This window comes from Ochotona princeps, chromosome 17 (genome assembly GCF_030435755.1).
Source record: "Ochotona princeps isolate mOchPri1 chromosome 17, mOchPri1.hap1, whole genome shotgun sequence".
In the NCBI taxonomy this organism is placed as follows: Eukaryota; Metazoa; Chordata; class Mammalia; order Lagomorpha; family Ochotonidae; genus Ochotona; species Ochotona princeps.
Genome location: NC_080848.1, coordinates 30,630,920 through 30,653,026, shown reverse-complemented (window position 1 = coordinate 30,653,026; position 22,107 = coordinate 30,630,920). Strand labels below are relative to the sequence as shown.

The 22,107-nt window shown below is 42.3% G+C and overlaps 1 protein-coding gene across 2 annotated transcripts in view; it reads right to left on the bottom strand.

The window, feature by feature from the left end:
* Positions 1-22,107, bottom strand: part of TADA2A (transcriptional adaptor 2A) — a 51,365-nt gene that overhangs the window by 24,147 nt on the left and 5,111 nt on the right. The window contains exons 2-7 of one of the 2 annotated variants that reach the window (XM_058675530.1): positions 21,007-21,113; positions 18,655-18,714; positions 10,468-10,559; positions 8,763-8,920; positions 7,656-7,744; positions 5,776-5,848 (exon numbers count right to left, since the gene is read on the bottom strand). In XM_058675530.1, coding sequence (XP_058531513.1) covers positions 5,776-5,848; positions 7,656-7,744; positions 8,763-8,920; positions 10,468-10,559; positions 18,655-18,714; positions 21,007-21,113 — 579 coding nt within the window. Of the gene's footprint in view, positions 1-5,775; positions 5,849-7,655; positions 7,745-8,762; positions 8,921-10,467; positions 10,560-17,014; positions 17,168-18,654; positions 18,715-21,006; positions 21,114-22,107 lie in introns of those variants that run through there. The other variant, XM_058675531.1, reaches the window with a different exon arrangement.

The following is a 22,107-nucleotide window of genomic DNA, read 5'->3' as shown; positions in this document are numbered from 1 at the left end:
GCAGCTCCGCATCCCATCCAGCTCCCTGCTGGCCTGGGAAAGCAGTCAAGGATGGCCCAAAACCTTGGGACCCTGCACCCGCGTGGAAGACCTGGAAGAGGCTCCTGGCTCCTGACTTTGGATCAGCTCAGTTCTGCAGCCACTTGGGGAGTGAACCATTGGACGGAAGACCTTCCTCTCTGTCTCTCCTCCTCTCTGTATATCTGACTTTCAATAAAAATAAAATAAATCTTTAAAAAAAAAGAGAGAGAGACAGTGATAAAACTTCAAGAATCAGGGTAAGCATTGTACCATATCAGAGTAAGCTGCCTGCACACTGGCATTCCATTTGAGCACTGGTTTACGTCCCAGCTGCTCTACTTTGATCTAGCTCCCCTCTACGATGTCTGGAACAGCAGTGAAGCTGGCCTAACTGCTTGGTCCATTGCTATCCATGTGGGAGATGGAGATGAAGCTCTGGGTTCCTGGCTTCAGTCTATCCCTGCGACTGTGGCCACCCAAGGAGTGAACCAAGAGATGAAAGACCCGGCTGTCCTCTAGGTAACTCTGCCTTTCAAACAGCTCTAAAAACAAAAACAAAAACAACAACAACAAAAAAGAAAATGTAGAGAGTAAATATTATATGCTGTTAAGAACACAGATTCACCCAGTGTGTTGATGGTGAGGATTTTAGTCACTAGGCTACGGTGCCAGGTTGAAGAACACAGCCTCTTGTGGCTGGTGCTGTGGTCTAGCATGTAAAGGTTTTGCCTGCAGAGCTAGCATCCCATACAGGTGCTGCTTTGAATCCTAGCTGCTCTGCTCTACTTAGCTCAAGCTCCCTGCTAATGTACCTGGGGAGGTAGCAGAGGATAGCCCACGTATTTGAGCCCTTGTGCTCACATGGGAGGCCCAGAAGAAACCTGGTTCCTGGCTTCAGAGAGGCCCAGATGCAGCTACTGCAATCATTTGAGGCGTGTAACAGCAGATGGGAGATCTTTCTCCCTCTCTCTATAACTCTGATTTTTAAATAAAATCTTAAAAAAAGAAAGAAAGAAAGAAAAAGAAAGAAAAACACGTACTCTGGGGATGGTTCTGCTGACTGGTAGTTAGCTATGTGATCTCAGGTAAGCTATATGAACCATGCTTCCATTTCCTCATTTGTAAAATAAAAATAAAAATGACATGCAGGGGCTGGGATTGTGGTGCAGTGGATTAAGCTTCTGCCTGTAATGCCAGCATTCCTTATGGGTATCAATTCTAATCCAGGATGCTCCACTTCTTTTTTTTTTTTTTTTTTGAAGATTTATTTATCTTCATTGGAAAGGTGTATATGCAGAGAGGAGAGACAGACAGGAAGATCTTCTGTCCGATGGTTCACTCCCCAAGTGACCCCAACAGCCAGAGTTGAGCGACCCGGAGACAGGAGCCAGGAGCTCCTCCTCCAGGTCTCCCACGCGGGTGCAGGGTCCCAAGCTTTGAGCTGTCCTTGACTGCTTTCCCAGGCCACAAGCAGGGAGCTGGATGGGAAGCAGGGCCGCTGGGATTAGAGGCGACCATATGGGATCCCGGCGCACACAAGGTGAAGACCCCAAGCACTATGCTACGGCGCTGGGTCCAAGATGCTCCACTTCTGATCCAGTTCCAACTAATGTACATAAGAAAGCAGTGGAAGATGGCTCAGTACGTAGGCCCTGCCACCTATATGGAAAACCTGAAAGAAGTTCCAGTATCTCAACTTTGGCCTGGTCTAGTCCTAGCCGCTGTGGTCATTTGAGGATTAACCAGTGGAACGGAAGATCTCTCGTCTTTCCCTCAAAGGATTGTGTGAGGATTAAATGACTACATGCTTGCAACAGTACACGGAATGATGCTTTATTACTGATTGTTATAATAGCACCTTGTCTAAATGTCCTATGTAAAAAAAATTATGATCAAATAAAGAGTTCTATGCATTCTGTGAACACACACAGAAACAAGGTTCAACCTCAGATCAACTTTTTCTTTTATTTTAAAGATTTATTTGGGGCCAGCACAGTGGTATAACAAGCTAACCACCTGCCTGAAAGCAGTAGCAAGCCATACGGGCACTGCTTTGGTCCTGGCTGCTCCACTTCGCCGCTTATGCCATGTACCCCCTGAGCCTAGCTTCAGATAGCTCCCAACTATGGCTAGATCTCTCTCTCCCTCCTTTCTCTCTCCATAAATCTCCCTTTTCTTTCTTTATTTTCTTTAATATTTATTTTTCTTTAAAAGGCAGCGGAGGGAAAAGGAGAAACAGACAGAAAGTCTCTAATCTGCTGTTTCATTCCCCAAATGACCACAATAGCCAGGGCTCAGATGATCAGAAGCTGGGTGCCAGGAGCTTCTTCCCAGTTTCCCAGAGGTGAAGGGACCCAAGGATTTGGGTTATCCTCTGCAACTTTTCCACGCCATCAGAAGAGAGCTGGATCAGATGCCGAGCAGACAGGACACAAACTGGCACCCACATGGGATTGCCAGCACCACACAGCAGAGCAGTAGCCTGCTGCACTATGATGTGGGCCCCTAAATATGCTTTTCAACTAAAAGCAAACAAATCTTTTTTAAAAAGATATTATTAGTTGAAAGGCAAAGTTACAACAGGGAAAGGAGGAAAGAGAGAGAGGGAGAGCTCTTCCATTTGATGATTGGTTGCCCAAATAGCCATAACCTCTGACACTGAAACAGTCTGAAGCAGGGAGCCAGGAACTTCCTCCAGGTCTCCTACACGAGAGCAGGGATGCAAGCACTTGGGCCATGCTCTGCTGCTCTCCCATTAGCAGGAGTTGTATCAGAAGTGGAGCAGCCAGAACTTGAACTGACACTACAGGCAGCAGCCTAGCCTGCTCTGCCATGCCACCAATTCCTAGATTTACTTTCAAAGGATGTAAAGGCTGAGGATGCAGGCCAAAGAAATGCCATCTAAAAATGGGATGGGATCCATGCTTAGCAGAGAAATATTGCTGACATTAATTTTTCCAAATAGAAGAAGAGCAAACTGCACTACTGCATGACCCTAAAAGGTATTGGAAACAGACCCAACACACAGCAGAGGTTTGTAAAGCCTACTACTGCTTCATTCCATGCAAAAATGGCTAAAAGATGCCATAGCGAGAACTTCAGGACCCTGAGAAACTCAGAAAGAGTGGTCCATCAGTTTAGTAGTTTCTAAGCTGAAGGAGAAAAGGCCGAGAAAGGCTACTCAGCTGAGCTCATGCACTGACACTGCTCAAGAGTTTCAAGCTGAGTCTTCTGCTTCTCTTTCTGAAGTAATAGTTTCTACATATTTTAACAAGGCAGCCTTAAACGATCTCAGAACTTCCTAATTTTCTTCCTTAGATACAGCATAACTTTCAGTAATTTTTCTGTGCCCATTTTGAAGCCTTCTGGCATGAGTTAGCCATCCACTGTGTCTGAAGCCTCTGACCATGCAAGCCAATTTCATTAGGCAAATTCCACAAATAAAAGCAAAAATGTTTGTGTAAGGAAAAGAGCTTGGCGGCATCAGTCAGTATTTTAGATGGGTTATGAATATAAAATCTGGACAAACAGCCTGTTTCCTTCCAGTATTTCAAAGTGAGGGAACATAAAAGGAATGTTGTTAATGCTCAGTAATGTTAAGAGTATAATAGTCTGATGGAATGACAATAACACCCATCTTCATTATTTACTATCCTCCCCTGCAGGCATTTACACTCTCTGACTAATCAGTGCCACTCTTTACTGGCAGGGGACACAAACAGCGAGCAAGACTCCAAGAACTCAGAAACAAGCCTGAGGCTGAATCCTGTCCTGAAGTCTACAAAGTCTGTGCCCCTCTCTGTTTCTTGTTTCAGTCCTCCTCACTTCTTTCTGAGCCTCCCTGGGCTCCTAGACCTCTTCACTGATGTTCCCAGTGACTGCTCAGAGGAACTCCCCGCTGCACACGGCTGGGCTGCCAGAAGAGCCACAAGATCACAGAGCCATCAACAAGGGATCTCTCATGGTACCAAGTTATCCCTGTGATCTCCAGTGCTGCCAGAACACTTTAAAATATCACCATCTTGTTAAAAGCACCCATCTACACATCATATATATATACTTCACTACCGGGAAAGGGCTCCTACATACATAGTGTCCAAGCTACCTATATTTTAGGATTAACATGGATATTTCAGTTTTAGTGCAAAGGCTTTATGAAGTTGTAGAAACTGCAGAAAGAGATGGGCCCGGTGGCATGGCCTAGTGGCTAAAGTCCTCGCCTTGAACGCACCGGGATCCCATATGGGCGCCGGTTCTAATCCCGGCAGCTCCACTTCCCATCCAGCTCCCTGCTTGTGGCCTGGGAAAGCAGTCGAGGACGGCCCAAAGCTTTGGGACCCTGCACCTGCGTGGGAGACCTGGAAGAGGTTCCTGGTTCCCGGCTTCGGATCGGCGCGCATCAGCCCGTTGCGGCTCACTTGGGGGAGTGAATCATTGGACGGAAGATCTTCCTGTCTCTGTCTCTCCTCTCTGTATATCTGACTTTGTAATAAAAATAAATCTTTAAAAAAAAAAAAAGAAACTGCAGAAAGAGAACAACTAAAGCATGTCACAGGTTTGAAAAATAAAATTACTGATCAGTTAACTACTTATTTTTGATTGTCCCTTTTGTCTTCACAGAAAGGAACATAAATATAATACAAGAATATAACAGAAGAAGTTACAAATTCTGCTTCTACAATGAGGAACAAAATTAAATGCCAATCATTACTACAGTTTTCTTCATGCTGAATCATAAGAATGAAGACCCTGGATTAGGGCCTACAGAAATGATTCAGCAAGTCACATACATGGGTGAGTCATTATTGACATTAAAGATGTTAACTTTCAAAAGTTTGGTATTTCTAAAAAGTGCTAAAAGAATGACACTTATAAAGACACTCTTTTTTGCATGTAGTAGTCTGGTACGAAAGATACAAGTCAGGAAACAGTAACATTTTAATGAAGGCTGGTGTATATGAAGAGAAATATTGAGTGCAATCTGCACACCACCTTGAAGGGAATAACATAAGAGGTGAAAACATAACATGAGTCACTGGGGATGAAAGGAGATTGACATGGAAGACTGAATAAATACAATGGATCTAGTGAGTGCTGAAGTACTTTGCATTCAAGCTTTCCTCTTTTAGTTCAATCTGCGTCACTTTGACTTTGCTTAAATTTGTGTGGGAAGCAAGGGGAGGAATAAAAATTTTGCAAAGAAAACTGCTCAAGAAGTAACAGAGAAAAAAACATTATCAGGGTGAAATTTTTCCAAAGATTTTCTTGGTTACAGAAATTGGGTAACAAATACCCAGGCAGCTCCTTTATGAACAAAGAATCAAGTTCCCCTTGGAACAACAAAGTACCAGTTAACACAATACAAAAACTTGACTCGTAACAGTAAGTATTCTGTATTTAGTTATCAGCAGTTGTTCTGGAAGTCTCAAGGTCTTCACACAAACTCCCCTCCTTCTAAGGAGGCAAGTGAGGGCCATTTACCCAATGACCTTTGTGTAGGCTTATCTCAAACAAAAAGACCATACACTCCAAAGCACGGGATTAGTTTGAACCAACTACTATTACTTAACCAACATTCTCGCCATTATCACAACTCTTACTCAATGTGGCCAAGACCCAATGATCAGGGTACGTTCAGCACCTTAAACCCCCTGAAGGCAGTATCCACATTTTATTCACTCTCAACATTCCTAGCATCCAACTCAGTGTTGTCACATAGTCTAAATTCAATAAACATTCTATAAAAGAATTTACCATGTAAAATGTCCGAGTCATCTTCAACAAAATCAATGTCTCTCAAGTCCCATTCTGCATAATTGTCAAATTCCTGTTAAGAGGAAAAATAAAATCTGCATTTAAAATTCATCAGCTATGATTAGTGACTTATAATAGCCATGCTTTAAAAGCAAGCAGAAAATACACAAGCAAAGACATTAACAAATACTAAACAGAGGGCTGTCGCTATGATGTAGGTTAACCCAGGGATTTCATGTGGGTGCCTGCTTGAGTCCAAGCTGCTTCACTTCTGACACAGATCCCTACTAGTGCACCTGGGGAAGCAGAAGATGGTCCCTGCACCCCTGTGGGAAACCCAGATGAGGCTTCTGGCTTTGGTCTAGCATGGCCATTTGCAGAGAGAAACAGTGAATAGAAAAATCTGTCCCTACCTCTCTCCGTAATCTGCCTTTCAAATAAAACATGTAAATCTCTGAAAAAAAAAAAAAAAACAAAAAAAAAACCTAAATGGGATAAAAGGCCAGGATACTGCCACAAGTATGAGAAAGTAGGGAAAATTTGAGAAACTTTGAAGCCAGGAAAAATGAGAATAGTTATGAGTTCACCAATGAAACAAAATCTACTATTTTAAAAACTAAGGATAGTCTGTTCATTCCTTCTTAAAATGATCTAACCTGGGTTGGGGGAGGTTTTCAATTACTTAGGTAAGAACTCTATCTGCACTAATTCATTTATCTTGGATTACTTTTGACAGCTATATTAAATAACAATGTTACATAACTCAATGGGTATGTCTGTTCATGGTCTCTTAATAGTACAATTCATGAGGTACAAGTCTATGGTACGATCACCATAGTATCATTTTCCATGAATAAACTGCTGACTTTATTATGTGGCTAGCAAAACTGTTAAGCTTTCACATTATCCTTAGGAGCACAGCAGTTGTAGATTAGATGAAAAGTCAGGAGACTTGTGACTATATTCATGTGATTTTTTTTTTAAAAGATTTATTTATGTTTATTACAAAGTCAGATATACAGAGAGGAGGAGAGACAGAGAGGAAGATCTTCCGTCCAATGATTCACTCCCCAAGTGAGCCACAACGGGCCGGTGCGCCGATCCGAAGCCAGAAACCAGGAACCTCCTCCAGGTCTCCCATGCGGGTGCAGGGTCCCAATGCATTGGGCCGTCCTCAACTGCTTTCCCAGGCTACAAGCAGGGAGCTGGATGGGAAGTGGAGCTTCCGGGATTAGAACCAGCGCCCATATGGGACCCCAGGGCTTTCAAGGTGAGGACTTTAGCCACTAGGCCACGCCGCAGGGCCCATATTCATGTGAGTTTTAATTGCATGGCTGAATGAGGAATATATCATTTTACACACATTCATTACTGTGTATGCAGGGTAGGATCTGGCAAACTACTGTGGAGCTCACCAAATGTTTTTATAGTTTTACTGGAACACAGGTATATTCATGTGTTTACGTATTATCTACACTGTTATTGCACAGAGACAGCAGAGTTGCAACAGATACCAAGACCTGAAAAAACTAAAATATTTACTATTTGGCCCATAACAGAAAAACCTCACCAGCTCTTCATACAGTGTCAACCTTGAAACCTACTAAGTATGACAATAAAGCCAGACTGCAAAAATTCCATCCATGAAAAGAAAGTATGAGCCAGTGTCTGTATGCAACTGAGGAAATAACCCCTGATCTGAAGAACTTTTATTGTTCCGTAATAGCAAATGAGCACAAATGAGAAAAGGAGTTCAAATGGAAGTCAATCCATCTTCCTAAAGGCTCGACAAGTTTACACTGCTTTGCAAACGTGTTTTGGATGGTGTGGATTCTACAGGCAAGACAGGGTACATCAGAACAACAGCAGGTTTCTCCTACCTCAATGAAATCTGCTCGCGCTGGCATGTATCCTGCCATGTCCCGAGAAAGCAAGGAGTCAAAGGTGGGCCGAGGAGGGTCGTCTGCAGCTGGAAGGATTTAGTTTGTCTTAAATAATATATAATAAACCAATAGACAATAACTACTAGAATACTGACAGAAAAATGTGACAAATTGTCTTTAACTACACTCCGAAATCTTACTGTTAGTGCAAAACAGTCTCTAAGAGAATAAATGAAAAAGAAAAAGAAGAAAATAAAATACTATGGAAACAAACTGATGCCTCAGGAAAGAAAAGTAAATCGAATCCAAGTAAATATGGGGAAATTTGCCCAATTCTGCTTCCCTACAAAGGACATCAAGATCTTTAAATATTTATCCTGTCAGCTTCAGCTCCCTATCCCTTAGTTGATGACATGGCTCATCAACTGAGAAGCCAAAAAAATCCCCTTGATTTCGAGGTGGGCTGGAAGTGAGTCCAGCTCTAACATACAGTTAGTTATCTAAGCCTTGGGAACCTCCGTTTCTCCTGTGTAAAGCCACAGTGCTTGCTCTGGCTATCTCAATGGGCTTCAGAACAAAGTGCTAACCAAGCAGGCAACACCCCTTGCCTCTGAGCCGCCATCCTGGACCCTAACTCCAGCAGTCCATCAGGAAAGACATGCATTTATAATTCACCATGCTTTGGTTACACTTCATAAAAAGACCCACCAGCCCCACATGCTCGTGAGATAAAAGTCTGCCATCACTGCTGCCAACAGGTGAACAAAAATGACGAATTGCTCCTTGGATTTGACACTAGGGCAATTAACAATGAGTCAAGCAGTGGACTCTCGAAAGCAACTCATTTACAACTCATTTACTGCTATGTTCAAGAGACTAGGAGTGAGCCCAATTATCCCCTGGTTTCAGGTACCTGATGTCCAGGCTCTGGCGAAATACTCCCTCTTTGCCACACCACAGTCCTTACTCAAAAGTTACCACACCAACTGCCCTTGTTTTCCACATGCTTTCAGCTCTCCAAGTTATCCAATCAGCACATACATCTACTGAAATAGGGCCCAAGGATGTGGTAAGTCTCTCTTACCAAACTAGGGAGGTACTTACAATGAAATGGAATGGCTGTGTCTGCAGTTTTTGCCTCTTCTGCCTGTTTCAAGTTTAGCAGGGTAGATGCAAACAGAGGGTTATTGATGAAATGCTTCATATAGTGCTTCTCACACTCTTCCTTGGTCTTGGTGCACATCTGATTGGCAACATCCTGCCTAGAGGAGGCAGAAAAAGACAGAAGGAAGTGATACTTTCATTTATCTGCAGTGGTCAAGCATGGCTTCTTCTTATTTTAACCTGCAGGCACATGACAGCTGTAATTTGATACCTCTAAACAGAGGCAATGGACACAGCTGCAGAATGAGCCAAATGTAAGCCTCTTCTTGGCATAATCTGATGTTGCAAATTCTGTATTCTGAGATACAGTAATAATAAAATTCCTTTTCTTTCTCTCACACAAACACACAAGGAAGATGACTGAAAAATCTGTAGACTTCTCTGACTCTCATCAAAGGGAAAGAATTCTTATAAATGATAAGAAACCACTTCATAACATTCAACACTAGTTTTATTGCTGTGTAATGTTTATAGCTTATAAATCATTTTACATGTGGGCCCAGCATGATACCCTAGTGGCTTAAGCCTCGCCTTACATGCACTGGGATCCCATAACGGTGCTGGCTCAAGTCCCAGCTGCTGCATTTCCCAACAACTCAATTTTTGTCTCCTGTGGAATTGATAGTAATAGCATCCACATTGTAAGATTAATCCTAGGATTGCCTTTTTATTTTATTAGAAAGTCAGATTTACAGAGAGAAGGGAGAGAAAGATCTTGCATCCACTAGCTCACTCCCCAAGTAGCCCCAACAGCCGGTGCTGAGCTGAACCGAAGCCAGGAGCCAGGAGCCTGCTCCAGGTCTCCCACAAGGGTGCAGGGTCCCAAGGCCTTGGGCCGTCCTCCACTGCTTTCCCAGGCCACAAGCAAGGAGCTGGATGGGATGTGGAGCAGCCAAGACATGAACCAACTCCCATATGGTACCCTGGCAAATGCAAAGCAAGGATTTAGCTACTGAGTCATCATGCCAGCCCAACTCCGACTTCTAAGTGAAAAAAAAAAAAATCTTAACAGCTCTGTGGCTATGAGAAACCATTTTAACTCAAAATTCCTCATGAACAAAATATATTTGATAATGCCTCTGTTATCTAGTTCACAAAATAGAAGTATCATTGTGAAGTTCTCCCAAAATATAAGAAGTAAAATAGTAGCATTATAAACTGTGATGGCCTCCAGGGGAACAGAAATGAGCACTGGTCAATTTTGTCAAACTTAGACCAATACAGGTGCTTCAAACAGAAAATGCTATTATTACACAGTCTCTGGAATCCCCATCTCAGGAAACTATGACTATGTACCACACGCCTAATTCACACAGATGACTAGGACATTTACAGCCAAGAAAAAAAAATCCTAAAATCACATGGGAAAAACAACTAATAAAGCTAAACCTTGTCACACTTCAGGAAAAAAACAACCACTATGGTCACTGTACAGCCTATGTGGCCTTTTAGAGCTGCTCGCCCAGGGGCTATTCCCCGTCCCACATCCTGGTTAAGCATTGCAGCCCTGCGCAACACTGGACGGTGGGGCAGAGAACTAGGCTCCAACCCTCGGGCCAACGTGAAAGCAGCAAACACTACCCTCCTTTTGAAGTTTCTCCTTTACCCTTCAACAGTAGCCACTTCTCAGGGCACCAAGCCTTACCAATTTCCAAAGCCACAGTCCATCACAGCTTCTAAAAGGGCCATTTCTTCTTGAGCAGTCCAGCTGGGATCAAGAACAGGAAAGTCTGAAGTCTAAGGAGAAGAAAATGTTGCCTGAGAACAGAGAATAGAATCCAGGAATCCCACCATAGTACTAGTTAACTAGGTAATAATACTAGTACTAGGTAATAATTGCCATTCCTACGGCATGGAGAGGCACCCAAGGTATACTACATCAGTTGTCCACTTCTCCTACTTCTATTTCCGCTATTAACTACAAGGATCTCTAATAAATATCATCACCTCATGCAGAAATATGTACTATTTTTAAAGTTTCATAAACATATACTTTTGATATGCTCCCATTTATCTAGAAAAGTAAATATGAGTATGTTTATATACATTTTTTAATATTTATTTGTTTTTATTGGAAAGGCAGATATACAGAGAGGAGGAGAAACAGAGAGGAAGATCCTCTGTCTGATGGCTCACTCCCCAAGTGAGTGCAACAGCTGGAGCTGAGCCAATCCAAAGCCAGGAGCTCCTCCAGGTCTCCCATGCTGGTGCAGGGTCCCAAGGGTCCCTTGACTGCTTTCCCAGGCCACAAGCAGGAAGCCGGATGGGAAGCAGGGCCGCCGGGACCAGAACCAGTGACCATATGGGATCCCGGCGCGTGCAAGGCGAGGACTTTAACCACTGCGCTATCATGCTGGGCCCTGTTTATATATTTTTAAACAGAACAATAAAACTACCCATTAAAGAAACAGGTTACCTATGGGGAAGGAGGGACAAGACAAGGCAGAGTACACAGGGATAAGAGCTAAACCACTACAGGGCCCAGCGTTGTGGCCTAACAGGTAAAGATGCCGACATTCCATATAGCACTGGTCTGTGTCCTAACTGCTTCGCTTTCCATCAAGCTCTCTGTTAACAGCCTCGGAAAAGTAAAAGACAGCCCAAACGACGGAGCCCCTGACACCTACATGGGAGACCTGGAGGAAGCTCCTGGCTTTAGCATAGGTCACAGTGCAGCCCAGGCCACTGTGTCCCTCTGGAAAGTGGACCAACAGAGTTGATTCCTGTCCCTATCTCTGTCTCTCTGCTTTTCAAATAAAGAAAGCTTGAAAAATAATCAAAAGCAAAAGTGCCAAAAATAGCCTTAGATTATTACTCTGAGATGACTACATGTATGTTATGAGGTAAATGAAGAGGTCATTACACTGACATCACTGGAAAGCAGATTGGGGCTTAGGAAGAAGACAAGACACAGATGTAAGATCAACGAGGTTACATGAACATTTCAGCTAGCATTACATTTGAATTAAAATTTTAATAAACTTTCCATATATTTTATCTTAAAAAAATAATTTCCTAACAATGTTCATTGAAAAGATCTAACAAAATTGTGATCAACTTAGTAGCAATGAGTTCCTCAGAGGGTGCCCAGCCTGCAGTCTTAACTTCCCACTGAAATGAACAGGGCTCCTTAAAGGAGCCGACTTGGAGTCGGCTTCAGGACATGCACAAGGCCAGACTGGAACATTCTGTCATACTGGAAATCAAAAATGCTCTCAACGGTAAGGTCAGGTCTAAAGGATTCAGAAAAACTTGTAGCACTGCCTGCAAACCAAAAATGGAATATTCTGGCCATCAAAAGGATAATAACTAAAAAGGACTGAAAAACAAAAAATAGTTTTAAATATATACAAGACATGAGAGAACGAAATATTATCAAATCTAGCAATAAATGGAAATAATCAGCATTTATCCTGTCCTTCTGATACAAATTTACTTACATGGACAACATAGAAAAGCAGACATCTTTTTTTTTTTTAATACACATAGGATCTTTACTTTTATTGTAAAACACTGAACAGAAGCATCCACTACCACAGGAATACTTTAGTATGGAACATAATAACAATAATATATTAATTATATTAACTAATATTAATTATACTATTAATATAATAATATATAACAGCTTTAATAATAAGCCAGATGCTGCAAAAACACAGTGCTAAGCTAAAAAGCCTTCTTTTTTTTTTTTTAAGATTTTTTTTATTGCAAAGTCAGATATATATAGAGAGAGGAGGAGAGACAGAAAGATCTTTTGTCTGATGAATCACTCCCGAAGTGACCACAATGGCTGGTGCTGCGCTGATCTGAAGCCAAGAGCCAGGAGCCAGGAGCCTCTTCTGGGTCTCCCACAGGGATGCAGGGTTCTAAGGTTTTGGGCCATCCTCGACTGCTTTCCCAGGCCACAAGCAGGGAGCTGGACAGAAAGCAGGGCAGCTGGGACACGAACTGGCAACCATATGGTATCTTAGTGCATGCAAGGCGAACACTTTAGCCACTAGGCTACTGAACCAGGCCCGAGACATCTTTTTTCATGAAATTATTCTAGAGACCAGTACAATGGCTCAAATGGTTAATCTTCCATCTCCAAGGGCACTGGTCTGTGTATTAGCTGCTGTGTTTCCCATCCAGCTCCCTGCTTGTGGCCTGGGAAAGCAGAAAAGACAGCCCAAAGCCTTAGGATCTTGCACCTGCATGGGAGACCCAGAAGAAGCTCCTGGCTTCAGGTTGGCTCAGCTCTGGCCACTTGAGTCCTGGCTGCTCCACTTCTGATCCAGCTCCCTGCAATTGAGCCTGGGAAGGCAGCAGAGGATGGTCAAAGTGCTCGAGTCCCTGCATCCTCTTGGGAGATCTAGAAGAAGCTCCTGGCTTCTGGCTCCGGATCAGCCCAGCTCTGGCTGTTTTGGCCACTTGGGGAGTGAATCAGCAGATGAATCTCTCTCCCCCATCCAATCTGTCTTTCAAATAAAAATAAATATGTTTTTTACAAAATAATAATAACCACTGTATAAGATGATTGAGAAAAAATATTAAAAGTGATTAGAGTTACCCTAGAGACGCAATGAAATAGTAAAAGATGAAATGAGAGACTCACAAAAAAATAATCTGAATTGGCTGGGATGAAACAGAGTAGGCCTGAGTTGGTCATTTTAAGAAGCACTGAGTGGTACCATGTACGAAGGTGGTTACAGCGATTAGCCCCAGATGAAATTCTAGAATTCACACTTTCCCCCTTGCAATGAGTTTGGCCTGTGCTTTGCTCATAGGCAGTTTCCACCGTCATGCTTGCAAAGCCACTACACGAAAAAGCAAACCTCTTTGCTGGACAGACCCTGTGGAGAAGTGCCACAGGAAATCAAGCAGCCCAGGGAGGGAACCACCCTAAGACAAGCTGCAGAAGAACCAAGGGATTTTTTTCTGTGGACCCCCAATCACGCTGAACCATCCTAATGAAGAGTTGGTGGTACAGGAAAAAAGCCTGTTACGACTGTCAGCCCCACCACACCACGTGGAACTGACAGTCTCCTTAACTGTGCTTCATCTGAATGCCCCACCCAGGAAACTGTAAGATAAGAAAATGATTCTTTTAATTCAAGTGATTTTAGCATAGCTGTTTTACAATATTGAAGAACATCTGTCTCTCTGAAAAAAGGGGGTGAGGGGTGACACAGAGGTCTTCAGAACACACAGAGAGGAGAAATGGTTACATCATTTGTCAGTAAATTAGTAATAACAACAACCATGGAGCTGGTGCTGTTATACACCAAATTAATGCTGCCACCTGAGATACTGACGTCCCACATTTGGACATTTGGCAATTCCAGCCCCAGTGGCTTTTCCTCCGTTTTAGCTCCCTGCTAATGTGCCTGGGGAGGCAGCAGAATATCCCAGCCCCTCTAGCCCATCTGGGGGGTGAGCAATCAAATAAAAAACCTCTCTCTCCCTTGTCTCTGTCACTTTTTCTTTTAAATAAAATAAATAAATCTTTAACACAGCTGTCACAATTTGTGAAATTACACTACCGATGAGCATTATATTTTTATCTAAGCATGTGCTATGAATATTCCTAGCACATAAGGTAGTATAATACCTAAGAGAACAATTTCAGAGTCTATATTTGTATTCAATGCATAATAATCACTCCCGATCTGGCAAGCATCATAAAAGTACATAAACATGCCAACTCACACATTTGCTGAGGAGTTTATGTTACTCCCAAGATTGTATGTTAGAATATTAATTACCTTCACCAACTTTAGATAAACAATAAAAACTTTCTGTGCCATACACACACTCAAAGGCATGAGGCAGTTCTTGAAGCTGAATTAATGTTATTCAGCTCCAGGTCCAACATCAGCCCAGCTGAACCAGAATCTCTAACAGCAGGGTCTACACACTTACACTTCTAAAAAGGCTCTCCATCAATTCTTATGCAATTCTTATTCAATTCAATTCAATTTAAGAATCACTGATAGAAAGGGTGTGGCAGAAAGAGCTGCCTTCAATTATTCAAGGTTCTAAGAATTACCACACAAAAATAGGCACAGAACTCAGAAATCTTGATTAATGTACCACCCACCACTGCATGAGTAACTCCCAAAAATACAGCACTGGGAGATGACAAAAGTACTGAAAACCATTTAAAGTTATGACACTTCATATGCAAAAAATCAAATTTTTAGTGGCTTCACGTATGGAAAGCCAAAATGCAGCTACCACTCCTACATAAGGAAAGACTGTCTGGGGATAGGTAAGAGTGGTCACAAGAAGGAAAAGGGTTTTAACACCCTCCAAAGCACCCCAAAGCAAAAGAGAACTCTGAAATGTGTTTGTATCGGTGCTGAGAGAAAATGATAAAACCAGAAGTTAAGCAGACTTCCCATGAACTTCACGCTTATGCAGAGGACATGGTGCCCAGAACAGCTCAATAAGCTCCTGGTCAGCTTCCCCACAGTCAATAAGAATGTCTAGCAACCTACCCAAGCAACGCTGAGTTATTCCTTTAAGAAATTCTTTCAACATTTAAATAAGTAAATTTATATGTTGGCTCTAAGTCTTCTCGAGTGAGATTGGGAACAATAACTTTCTGAAGATCTGGTAACTTTGGTGAAATAAACTCAGCCACAACTACTCTGAACACAACCTTCCGACAGTGCACTCATCCTGCATTTCAGAAAAGGGGAAAAAATATTCCCAGTTTTACATAATTAGTAAAACACTATCAAAAGAACAAAAGGAAGCAGGTGTTTATGTAGTGTGACAAAACTATGTCCCACATCAGAATGCCTGGGTTTGATTCTCCGCTCTGGCTCCTGACTGGAATTCTGCTAATGCAGACGCTGCGAGATATCAGGAATAGCTCAAGTAATTGGGTTCCTGCCACCCACATGCGAGACCCTGCCAGGCCCACCCACAGCCATCACAGGCATTTAGGAGTTAAACAGTGAATGGGGGAGCTTGCGCTCTCTCTGCCTCTAACAAATTATATATATTTTTAAAGCAGACCTAAAAAACACAAAAACAAGGTTCTGGTGCAGTAGTCTAGCAGCTGAAGTCCTTGCCTTGCACGTACCGGGATCCCATACAGGCTCTGGTTCTAATCCTGGCAGCCCCGCTTCCCATCCAGCTCCCTGCTTGTGGCCTGGGAAAGCAGTTGAGGATGGCCCAAAGCCTTGGGACCCTGCACCCTTGTGGGAGACCTGGAAAAGGCTCCTGGCTACTGGCTCAGTTCTATTTGTTGCAGCCGCTTAGGGAGTGAATCCATGGACAGATCTTCCTCTCTGTTTCTCCTTCTCTCTATATATACATATCTGACTTTGCCATAAAAATAAATAAATCATAAAAAAACAATCAGACCTAAAAGGCATAAGAGGAAAGCTGAGAGGTTAACCAGTCAGCTGCAATAAATTAAGTACCTATTTTCCATTAATTTATTATTGTCTAGAATCTTGCAGGATTATAGGTGCAGAAACTCATTTTAGTAGGATTCCAAAAATGATCAAGCTAATTCAAAAAGTTGCTGATTCACTCCCTCTAGATTTTTTAAGAAAAGGAACAGTAATAGTGCTAATGTAGGCACAATTCCAAAGGCATTTCTCACCTCCTAAGATTTCTGTCCTCTGATTATTCAAACACTAATGAGGTACTGCTGTGAAGGAATTTTAAAGTGCAACTAAGGTTACGCATCAGCTGACAGAATGGAGAGAAGACCCTGTATTATCCAAATGGGCCCAATGTATTATGCAAGAGCCCTTAAAAGTAGAAGAAAAAGGTGAAAAAAACCATCAGATTCCGCACAGGAGAGATGAGGCAGAAGTTACAGATTCCAAGCATTTCATAAACAATCCTCAAGGACTCTGCATTGTTCGTTCTGAAGACACACAAAAGGAGTCAAGAGCCAAGGAATACAGATAGTTTACAGACAAGAGAGCAAGCCCTGAACAATAAGGAGTATTGTAAGTAAGGAAACAGTAGGTGTCATTTCTACAACTTTAAAGCAGTGAATTCTGCCAACAACCTGAATAAACCTCCCCCCAGGCCTCCAGATTAAGAGCGCAGAGCAGTCAACACCTTCATTTCAGATTTATGAGAAATGGGGCAAATCAGCTGAGCCTAATAGTCATCTGGAGGCTGCACACTGGGGCACAGCGGACAAACCACATACTGGCATCCCTGGGATTGAGACTCACCTCTGTTTTGCATCCAGTTTCCTAACATGCATGGCGACAGGAAGCAGATGATGGCACACTGTTGGGTCTATGCCAACCATGTGTAAGACCTGGATGGAATTTCTGTCTCCTGGCTTTGATCTGGCCTAGCTGTTGTTGGCATTGGGGAATGAGCTAGCACACATGTCTGTTGCTCTGCCTTTCAATGAAACACATTAAAAATTACCTACAGAACTATGAGCTAGTAAATCTGAATTGTGCTAAATCACTTAATGCCTGGTAACTTGTTACAGCAGCCACAGAAAACTAACACAGCACCAAATGATTCATCTACAAGATAAAATTATTACTGCTAAGCCAGCCAACATTCTTTCCTGTCAGAAATACTACTTGGGAGGCCCAACACCAGAAAACTGCTTGGTGAACCAGGGGGATACCTGTTTTCTGTGCTGCAAAAGTTGAGAAAATTATGTTGACAAAAGTATAGATGCCTGCCCACTTCAGCGGTTAAACCACCTCTCCCCTCCCTGGCCAGGACTGAGAAGAACCCCAGTCCTCTCTCTCTCTTTACAGGTGGCAGCACGAGAAGCAACTTAGAGATCCATCAACTGATGACCAGACAATGTGGTACATATAAAGACTGGAATATTGCTCAGGCATAAACATGAATGAAATCCTGTCTTCTGTAACAAAATGGATGCAACTAAAGGCCATTATATTTACAAAAACAAGCCACACCCAAAAAGACAAATATGTTTCTGATTATAGCTATACAAAGTACAAAAAATAAACAATGTATATTAAGGTAAACTGACATCTTGCAATTTAATTGTTGTCTACAACTCTTGCCTATACCCCTGTGGGACAATGTCTATTTATCTTTTATTGGAGAGTTATTTGTTTAGAAGAACACTGAGCTTGTGATTATAAAATAAATCAGAAGTATGTTATCACAAAAAAATTAAAAGAAAAAAGAAGGAATGAGGAAGAGGGGAAGAAGAGTGGAAGAAGTAGGGAAGGCAAGTATTATTTCATTTTTGGAATCCTATATATGAAATTCATGAAATCTACATATTAATATAGATTAATATATTCTTTCTATATTAATAAATTTTAAAAGAATTAAAAATAAAGGAACCAAACCAAAAAAATGAACCCTGAACACCCTCTCAGCCCCCTGAAGTGGCAACACAATCATAGCCAGAAATTATCCTGCACCGTCAGTCTTCAAAGCAATTTTGCACACTATATTAAGTCATTTACTTTTCTGTTCACTTTCTAACTCTCAAGAGGGTAACTAACTTCCCCAGGGCAGAGGGTTGCCAAACACCAGCATCGTCACTGCATTGTGAGGCACACTGGCCACACACACTGACATGACCATAGTCAACACCAACGGCAGCACATCTGTTATGCTCATACTATACAACCTCACAAATGTTCCCTCCTTGTCGTCTATACTGAAAGCAAAAATCAGTAGACAAATCTATTTTTGTACGCAAATACCTTAGCAGTTCCATAAGACTCTGATAAGACTTACTGGATGATTATCAAGCTCAGAAGAGGAAGAAAAAAGGGGAAAAATATTTGGACACAAAGAAAACCAATTCCCAGTGTAATATTTGTAAAACGAATAAAATTCCCAGCAACTTCATCATTACCATTATTTCATAAGTATGATCACTTTGGTGTTTCTTGTATTCAAATCCTCGAGTGAAACACTGTAAAGAAAACAAGATTAAGTTAAAATCTTTTAAAGGATAAAAGACAAAAGATAAAAAAAAGTTTTGCATACTCTACTCTTTTTTTTTTTAAAGATTTATTTATTTTTATACAAAGTCAGATATACAGAGAGGAGAGACAGAGAGGAAGAACTTCCGTCTGATGATTCACTCCCAAGTGAGCCGCAACGGCCAGTGCGCGCCGATCCAAAGCCAGGAACCAGGAACTTCCTCCAGGTCTCCCACACGGGTGCAGGAACCCAAAGCACTGGGCCGCCCTCGACTGCTTTCCCAGGCCACAAGCAGGGAGCTGGATGGGAAGTGGAGCTGGATGGGATTAGAACCGGCGCCCATATAAGATCCCGGGGGGTTCAAGGCGAGGACTTCAGCTGCTAGGCCACTGTGCCGGGCCCTGCATACTCTACTCTTACGATAGTCTATACACATATGTATATAGAAGCTAGCATTGTGGCATAGCAAGTTAAGCCACTGCCTATGGCGCCAGCATCTCATATTAAAGCACTGGTTCAAGTCCCACCTAACTCCATTATTGATTCAGCTCCCTACTAATACACCTGAGAAAGCAATGGAAGATGACCCAAATACTTGCGTCCTGGCTACTCATGTGGGAAACCTAGATGGAACTCCAGGCTCTGGGGTGCAGCCTGGGCCAGCCTTGAGAATAAACCAGTAGTTGGAAGATCTCTACCACTCTGCCTTTCAAATAAAACAAATCCTTAACACAGACAAATAAAATTTTGACTGAGGCACAGTAATCAGACATGTTACAGGGTACAGTGTGAAATTTCAGCAAACGTATACAATTTGTAAGGCCCAGATCAGGGTAACTGGCATATCTACCACCTCAGGCATTTATTTTTTTCATGCTTAAAACATTTGTGCTGAGTTTTTATTCCAAAAAGAATTAATTTAATTTTGTCTGAAGTTATAACAGAATGGTACTTTATGGTTACAGCTTTTCAGTGGCTAAGAGAAAACAGTCTGAATAAAAATATGACAACTCATCCCTCAGTAAGAGCCTGAGCCCTAGACTCAGACTGCCGAATATTGAACTTACTGTATTCCAAAAATTCCAAGGCAAATACCACTTATACATTAAAAAAATTTTTTTTTTCGGCCCGGCAGCATGGCTTAGCGGCTAAAGTCCTCGCCTTGAACCTCCAGGATCCCATATGGGCGCCGGTTCTAATCCCGGCAGCTCCACTTTCCATCCAGCTCCCTGCTTGTGGCCTGGGAAAGCAGCTGAGAACAGCCCAAAGCCTTGGGACCCTGCACCCACGTGGGTGGGAGACCTGGAAGAGGTTCCTGGTTCCTGGCTTCAGGTCAGCACAGCACCGGCCATGGTAGTCACTTGGGGAGTGAATCATTGGACGGAAGATCTTCCTCTCTGTTTCTCCTCTCTGTATATCTGACTTTGTAATAAAAATAAATAAATCCGTAAAAAAATTTTTTTTTTACAGATTTACTCTGAAATAATGACAGAGTAAAGGCAAGACAGAGACAAGCGAATCTTCCATCAGCTTGTTCACTCTCCAGATGACCAGTTGCATTATATCTCAATATTTCTGAAATATGGTTGCTTTTAATTTTTTAAAGATGTATTTATTTTTATTGGAAAGTTGAATTCACAGAGAGAAGGAGAGAGAGTGAACTGCTGGTTCACTCTCCAAGTGGCCTGCAAGGGCCGGAGCTGAGCTGATCCAAAGCCAGGAGTCAGGAGCTTTTTCCGGGTCTCCCACACAGGCTCACAGTCCCAAATATTGGGCCATCCTCTACTGCCAGGTCACAATGAGAGAAGTGGAGCAGCCGGGAAATGAACTGGTGCCCATATGGGATTCAGGAGCATGAGGGGTGAGGACTTCAGCCACTAGACTATTGTGCCAAGCCCAATATAGATGCTTCTTACAATCAGTAGTGCTTTGCATTTGATCAGACATGATTATCATGTGACCTTGTGCAAACAACCAAACTCTCTGCTTGAGTTTCTTTTTCTTTCAAGCAGAAAGAAAAAGGACTGCAGTAATTGTTTAAGTGGTAATTCATGCAAAGTATGCTGTAATATCAATGCTAAGCATTAGGGTAACTGACATGCAGAATAGTGAACAGTCTGCCCCATCCATCTGCTGGGTTCCCCAGGTCTTTACTGGTAAAATGGGTAATTCAAGATTGCGTGGAACAGACTGAACAAGGTATGAGCTATCGATGGCAATCTCTGCTGTACTCTACCCATACACTAGGAGAGGAGAGGTCAACCTCTCTTGACTGAGTTACCTGCAAGCAGAGGAAAAAAGGAGGTGGCCCACATTCAGCACACTTGATGTAAGGTTCCATCAGATAGGAGGAGCAGCCCCGACAAGGTGGCTTATCAGAGGGATCATCTAGGACACAGAGAAAACAAACACACTGCTTCAAAACACCTACGCTTACCTCAACTACAGAAGGATAAAAAACACAAATGCCTACACAGAAAAAGTTGACAGAAACACAATCAGCTCATTCCAAATAAGAAAAAGCAAAAAACTTCAGGGCAGGTTGCTCCCTTCTACACTGTACTTGTTATTCTGAACATCATATAAACAAATAAGGCCCCTGCAAAGAAATTTCTAACTTTTAAACTTCAAAAACAATTATACCTACACAAAAACACACATATAAAGTAAATCAACAAAAGGTTAACAAGTGCTGAAGTTTAGTAGCAAGCATGCAAGTATCACTGAACCATCTTTCCAATTTTTCTGTAAGTCTGGAAATTTTTAATAATACAAAATTAGAAGAAAAGAGGAAACCCTAAATGCATATCTTCATGTGGGTTGGGATTTCAGTCGAGGAAAACTCCCTCCTGCTCCCTGAGGGAAGCAGAGAACATAGCAAACATTCTTCTAGTCCTTACCATATTGCTATGTCTCTGAAATACCAAGGCAAGCAGTACATTCACATTCCCTGAACTAGTTAACAGTGCAAATATGTCTCAGGCTGCCTTGTCAAAACCAACCTAGCAAAATCAACCTCTGTGACCAACTGTAGGAGTCTAAGAGAAAAAAGGCTGTAAAAGTAAACAAAGGGATTTATAAGAATTTGGTAGCCTGGGGTGGAATTTCTAGTATGTATATATATATATATACATACATACATAGTTTTTTCCCTGAAGATTTATTTATTTGGGGGCACAGTGTGATAGTTCAGTGGCTAAAACCTCGCCTTGCAAAAGTCGGGATTCCACTTAAGGTCTAGTTTGTGTCCTGGCTGCTCCACTTCCCATCCAGCTGCTTGCTTATGGTCTAGGAAAGCAGAAAATAGCCCTAGTCCCTGGGACCCTGCACCCACATGGGAGACCTGCAGGAAACTCCTGGCTCTGGACTAGAATCTTCAAAA